This window comes from Octopus bimaculoides, chromosome 26 (genome assembly GCF_046866305.1).
Source record: "Octopus bimaculoides isolate indiv1 chromosome 26, ASM4686630v1, whole genome shotgun sequence".
Taxonomy (NCBI): Eukaryota; Metazoa; Mollusca; class Cephalopoda; order Octopoda; family Octopodidae; genus Octopus; species Octopus bimaculoides.
The window spans coordinates 6,709,129-6,716,628 of NC_142953.1; the positions used below are offsets into that span (position 1 = coordinate 6,709,129).

General features: G+C 38.0%; 1 protein-coding gene across 1 annotated transcript in view; it reads right to left on the minus strand.

The window, feature by feature from the left end:
• The window catches only part of LOC106868968 (cytochrome P450 3A4), a 16,680-nt gene that overhangs the window by 9,037 nt on the left and 143 nt on the right, over window positions 1-7,500 (minus strand). The window contains exons 1-5 of the mRNA XM_089342975.1: window positions 7,286-7,500; window positions 6,477-6,573; window positions 3,985-4,037; window positions 2,814-2,910; window positions 172-288 (exon numbers count right to left, since the gene is read on the minus strand). The exon at window positions 7,286-7,500 is cut by the window's right edge and continues 143 nt beyond it. Coding sequence (XP_089199101.1) covers window positions 172-288; window positions 2,814-2,910; window positions 3,985-4,037; window positions 6,477-6,573; window positions 7,286-7,335 — 414 coding nt within the window. The 5' untranslated portion in view covers window positions 7,336-7,500. The remainder of the gene's footprint in view (window positions 1-171; window positions 289-2,813; window positions 2,911-3,984; window positions 4,038-6,476; window positions 6,574-7,285) is intronic.

Consider the following 7,500-nt stretch of genomic DNA (forward strand, 5'->3'; position numbering starts at 1 on the left):
GTGGGGAGAGAGAGAGAGAGAGAGAGAGAGAGGTACAGAAAGAGAAGGGACAGAGAGTGAAGAGAAATAACTGGGAGAGATAAAGAAATGAGATATTGTAGAGAGATAAGAGAGAGGGGGAGAGGAGGAGAGCGAGAGAGAGATTGGAGAGAAAGAGAGAGAAGTACTCACTCCTTTCAGTTGTTTTCCTGTGTAACATGGGGACAAAGTAACCCGAAGAAACTTCCAGTGTTCGTCTCTGGCCATCATAACCATACTTTCAAAATATTCATTTATGAAGAACATATCCTGAAGGAGCAAGGAAACAGACAAATTAAGAACAGATAATAATAATAATAATAATAATAATAATAACAAGACCACTTAGAGAGTGCAAACCTCTGCCAAGGCAACACTAATGTCTTCTCAGCGATTAACCAGAGATGGTTTTTAAAATGAGAATATCTGAAATAAACTCAACTGCTCTCACAAATGAAAATACTGAAAATGAACACGACCGCTCTCAAAGATTAAGTAAAAATACAGGAAAAATAATCCAGAATCCTTGTCCAGCACCAGACCGATGCCAAAATCTAATCAGTTTGTGCCAGTCATGAGGCCAAACATCCCTGAAAGTTTCATCCGAATCCATCCAGTGGTTTTTGAGGTATCTTGTCCACAGATGAACAAACAAACACAACTGAAAAACAAAACTTCCGCCTTCGCTAAGGTAAAGGTAAAAATAAGCTGATCCACAAGGTGCATAGCTTGGAAATCAGAGAGACTCTCCATATTGAGCCACTACTCCTCTACGTTAAGAGTTTACAACCCTGGTACTATGAACATGTGATTAGTATCCCACAGGAAAGAATCAAGTCAACCAGCAGGCGACCCGGGGGTAGACTTAGAATGAGGTGTTATATAATATACCTTCTATCTTTCATATTTTACTTGCTTTAGGCATTAGACTGCGACCATGCTGGAGCACTGCCTTGAAGAATTTTTAATCGACTGTATCAACCCCGGTACTAATTTTTTTTCTTTTTTAAGCCTGGTACTTAATCTATTGGGTTGTCCGGAAAGTTCATGCCGATTTTTAAAGGAAAGAAAAAGGTCAATAAATACTTGCCATTACATTTTTAATCAACCAAATATGAACCATTTTGTTGCACAAATGCATCTCCATCTTTCCTTTAACTTCAAAATACCTTCTTCCCAGAATTGAGGTGGTTTCATGGCAAATAAGTCAAAAGGTAAGCTACTATAAATCAGCATGAACTTTCCGGAAAGAATATTGTAATATGTCCTTCCTTTTAAGGCAGTGAGCTGGCAGAGTCGTTAGCACACCGGGCGAAATGCTTAGCGGTATTTCGTCTGCCTTTACGTTCTGAGTTCAAATTCTGTGGAGGTTGATTTTACCTTTCATCCTTTCAGGATAAATTAAGTACCAGTTGCATAATGGGGTCGATCTGATCAACTGGCCCCCTCCCCAAACATTTCGGGCCTAGAATAGAAAAGTACAATAGCCTCTCTTATCTACCAATGTGAGTCATTAAACCATACGTTTACATTAAATATGAAAGCGTTGAGCAATGAGAAAATGCTGAAGTGATGATCACTGGACACAAAAGCTATCAGATTAGTATTTAGCCTTGCTTGCATTTATCTGTCATCTCTCCACCATAGAGAGATAAATAGAAAGATGGATAGCATACCATTGTGACATAATTGCATAGCACATTTTCACCCCTCTCTCTCTCTCGTTCTTACCTTCTCAATCACTCACTCACATTCACACACACTTACAGACACATATATACTTGTATATGTGTGTATGTGTATATATGTGTGTGTGTCTATGTATATATGTGTGTGTGTGTGTGTGTGTATACATGTATGTACATACATCTAAATATATATATATGCATATATATATATGTATATATATGCATATATATATATGTATATATATGCATATATATATATATGTATGCATATATATATGTGTGTGTGTATATATATATATATATATATATATATATATACACACATACATTCATACACACACACATACACACATCAACAGGTGTATATGTTTCTGACCTTCAGTGTGTGCCAGTAACCAATATATAGGTTAACTCTGTCAGTAAAGATGGCAGAAACAGTAGACCAATGAATAAAAATACACGCAATAAAACACACACATACACGCGCGCGCGCACTTACATACACACATATGCACATACATACACTTACATGCATTAAAACACACACACACTCACATACAAAAACACACGTACATACACACATCTCTTTCTCTCTCTCCTCTCTCTTTCCCCAAACCTAGTTGGTGCCAACTTTGTCTCCCATGCTCCAAAGTAGCATGAGAGACCAAGTATGTGTGTGTGTGTGTGTGTGTGTGTGTGTGTATGTGTGAGGTTCAGGAAAAAATATGTGTATATATAAATATACAAACACACATATATATATATACATATATATTTATGTGTGTATGTATGTATGTATGTATGTATGTATGTATGTATGTATGTATGTGTATATATATATATGTATGTGTGTGTGTGTGAGTCTGTTTGTCTCTCACCACTGCTTGACAACAATGTTGGTATATTTACATCCCCATAACCTAGCAGTTTGGCAAAGAGAACGATAGAATGAATACCAGACTTTAAGACAAAACAAAAAAGTACACGGGTCAATTCATTTGACTAAAAATTCTTCAAGGCAGTGCCCCAGCATGGCCGCAGTCCAATTACTGAAACAAGTAAAAGATAAAAGATAAAAGATCACCAGAAAAATAAAAGAATACTTACTGGTCTGTTAGTAAAATTGGAGAAGTTTTTCACATAGATTTCTTCCAAAGCTTCTGGATCATGAAAGACTACTTGCGGATAACAGCCAAAATAAACACTAAATGATAAATATATAAATAAATAAATAATTAACTATACTGGTTGATATAATTATCAATATTTTAACATCGATTTTTAAATACGTAAAGGTACATAAAAGCATCCATTATACCCTCGGTGTGGTTGGCGTTAGGAAGGGCATCCTGCTATAGAAACTATCGCAAAAGAGATTGGAATCTGGTGCAGCCTTGCAGCTTGCCAGCCGTGGTCAAAACGTCCAACCCATGCCAGCACGGACAACAGACGTTAAATGATGATGATTATCATCATCATAATAATGGTTCACTCCAATATTCGCATCCCTAAGGAGGTTGATTGTGTTGTGGCATCTTGTTTCCTCAGAGCTTGCAGTACTACTTCGGTTTCGATGCTGTCAAAGGCTTTCTCTTATCAATGAACGCAATGCACAGAGGCAACCGGTATTCTCTCACTCGTTCCAGCAACTGAGTGAATATATGATCTACAAGGGTTGGACAAAATAATGGAAACACCTAGCATCATAGCATCATAATTTTGAAATATCTATAAAACCGTCAAAAGCTTGTTTATTTTTATGCTTTTTGATTTATTATTAGTGTTGTTTAATAGGTTTCACTAAAATTGCTGTTTCTTTTCAGATATCATCAGAAAAAGGTAATTAAAATTCATAAAAATGACAGATGTATCAGACTTTCAAAGAGGTCAAATTGTTGGTGCTCGTATGGCATGTGCTAGCATAATGAAAACAGCCAAAATGTTTGGTGTATCAGGAAGCACTGTCTCGAAAGTAATGACAGATTAAGAAAAATGTTTGAAACAGCATGAAGGAGAACAGCATGAGCATAAAGGGAAATGGACCGGATGCTGTGGACAGTGGAGCCAACTCAGCATCAGACAGCTTGACCGATCCAAAATATCCAAATGATCAAGGGTCAGAAGGGAACACTAAAAAATGCGCCTTCAGATGCGGTCAATTTAAATGCTAAATGGTCAAGAGTAAATACTGGAAGCATTTCTTAGGATTATGACGACCCAGCTTCGAATTAGGACGAGAAACACACAGGTGAGAAAATAGCCATTTAAAATATCTTACCCAAATGTATCTCCATAGATCTTTTGCCAATGACAGAAACAGAAATGGATGTTCTGAAAGAAAAGAAAATGGTGTATAATAATAAAAAAAAAAAGACAAACAAAAAAACATCATCATCATCATCAACAGCATCATTAGCAATGGCAACAACAATAGCTGATGTGAGATCCTGTCGAGGTGCTTGACCTGCTACAAATGCACACACACACACACACATACAGACACACACATACACACACACACATACACACACACACACATACACATATTTGGTACCCCCACTTCTTCCTTAACCTTATAAAATACACATACATACATACATACATACATACACATACACATGCACATATTTGGTACCCTCAACTCTTCCTTAACCTCACACACACATGCACACACGTACACAGGTACATATTTGGTACCCCCCCCCCCCGCCTCTTCCTTAACCTTACACATATATACACACACATACACACATACATACACATGCACATATTTGGTACCTCCACTTTTTCCTTAACTTCACATACGCGCGCGCGCGCGCACATACTTGGTACCTCCATTTTTCATTTACCTGTTACAGACACACACACACATGCACACACATACACAGACACACACATGCACACACATACACAGACACACACGCACAAACGCGCGCGCACGCCCCCGCCCCCCACCCACACACACACACGCATGCACACACACATATACTTGGTACTTCCACTTTTCATTTACCTATTACACGCGCACGCACTGACACACACACACCGACACACACACACACACACACACACACACACACACATACTTGACACCTCCACTTTTCACTCACCTATTACACACACAAACGTGCGTGGGCACAGCCCCCCTCCATACACACACACACACGCATGCAGATATACACACACACATGCACATACAGGGTGTCCACAAAGTCTGGGTACATGAGGATTAATACATACTTTAAGATATTATTATTTCTTATATTTAATTGTTTATGTTAGGATTTTATTTACAATCTGGGTACATGGGGATTAACAGATACTTTAAGAAGTTACTATTTCTTATATTTAATTGTTTATGTTAGGATTTTATTTACAATCTGGGTACATGGGGATTAACAGATACTTTAAGAAGTTACTATTTCTTATATTTAATTGTTTATGTTACGATTTTATTTACAATCTGGGTACATGGGGATTAACAGATACTTTAAGAAGTTACTATTTCTTATATTTAATTGTTTATGTTAGGATTTTATTTACAATCTGGGTACATGGGGATTAACAGATACTTTAAGAAGTTACTATTTCTTATATTTAATTGTTTATGTTAGGATTTTATTTACAATCTGGGTACATGGGGATTAACAGATACTTTAAGAAGTTACTATTTCTTATATTTAATTGTTTGTTACGATTTTATTTACAATCTGGGTACATGGGGATTAACAGATACTTTAAGAAGTTACTATTTCTTATATTTAATTGTTTATGTTACGATTTTATTTACAATCTGGGTACATGGGGATTAACAGATACTTTAAGAAGTTACTATTTCTTATATTTAATTGTTTATGTTACGATTTTATTTACTCCAAGTTCCCAGACTTTGTAGACACCCTGTAGATACTGACAGCCTACCAGTAAGGGAAACAACATAGCTTCCTTCAACAGCGTTAAGACTAATTATTTTTCATTAATAAATTACGCTTGTTCTTTTCAACTAAAAAAATAACACGGCTAAAACTTTCACAGCTACAATAAATGTCAAAGGCTTAACGTAACCTGACGATTATTTACAGATGACCTCACAAATATAATTCTGTTGGAACTGGATTTCAAACACCGTGTTCTTTTTTTTTTTTTTTTTTTTTCAACCAGAAAAGTCAGTTACTGGTTCACTACTAAAAGCTACGTTTGGAAAATAGCTCTCACTTATCTGAGTCACAGTTGTTGCTACATGCGCAAACATGCTCAATTTTATCAAAACGAGGCCGGTGTGTTTAGTGTAATGGCGAAAACTACAACTTTAGCCTCTACATTATAACCAGTGCATGGCGTAGTGGTTAGGGTGTTGGATTCATGTAAATGGCACCTGCGCATTGTAGCTACTATGATTGTTGACAGAGACGTGTGAACGGCACCCATGAATCATAGTCATGGTCGTTGGCGGTGCCACATACGTGGCACCCATGAGTCACGGTCATTGATGGCACCATATAAATGGCACATGTGGATCGTAGTCATGTAAATGGCACCTGTGCCGGTGGCACATAAAAGCAATCGTTAAAATCCTGGAGTGGTTGGCGTTAAGAAGGGCATCCAGCTGTAGGAACCTAGCCAAGTCTTACTGGAGCCTGGTGCAGTTCCACAGCTCATCAGCTCCAATCGAACCATCTAACCCATGCCAGCAAGGGGAGTGGACGTTAAATGATGATGAGGATGATGATGACGATGATGATGATTTATATACTTATAATATTTACTCACCCGTTTGCCCATTTCAATCAAGTTACCCATAAACACTACTGGTTCGGGTCCATCTACACCAATTGCCTTCAGTGCACCGAAGTTCCACCTTCCATAGCTGAAAGACAAACAAAAAAAATTAAGATTCAAGCGTAAAAGGTTGCATCGTTTTTCAGAAACAGATGCAATAGGTTTCGTTTTTGTGTCTGGTTTGCAAGATTCTTGATATGAATTTGTGTTGAAACAAATCTTGTGTCTTGGGAGGGTCATTATGCCAATAATAACACACACTGGTTCAATATCACTTCTTTATTGTTAACCAGAGGTATGCGATCGAATCTGAAATCGCGTTAAATACTGAAGCGAATTTCCTAACCACACAGATGATGTTGTTGGCACTCCGTCGGTTACGACGTCGAGAGTTCCAGTTGACCCGATCAACGGAATAGCCTGCTCGTGAAATTAACGTGCAAGTGGCTGAGCACTCCACAGACACGTGTACCATTAACGTAGTTCTCGGGGAGATTCAGCGTGACACAGTGTGACAAGGCTGACCCTTTGAATTACAGGCACAACAGAAACAGGAAGTAAGAGTGAGAGAAAGTTGTGGTGGAAGAGTACAGCAGGGTTCGCCACCATCATCCCCTGCCGGAGCCTCGTGGAACTTTTAGGTGCTTTCGCTCAATAAACTCTCACAACGCCTGGTCTGGGAATCGAAACCGCGAGTCCGCTACCCTAACCACTGGGACATTGCGCCTTCACTCAGATGATGTAGGCGTGCGCGAAAGAATGATAGAAGAAAGAATTAAAAGTTTAAAAGAAATACATACATGTATAACAACACGATAAAGATCGCAATTAAAGCAATGAACACAGCCATCTTATCGTAGCCTTGTTATAAAGGAGTGAAATAATCGAAGACTGCTTTGTCAATCGCTCAGGTGACTCGCTGATTAATATATGTAGTAATTTGACCAACTTTGAATTGTATTTATTACTCCGTTTATAAATTGCACCTAGTCGAAAACAGTTGAAGTAAAACGAG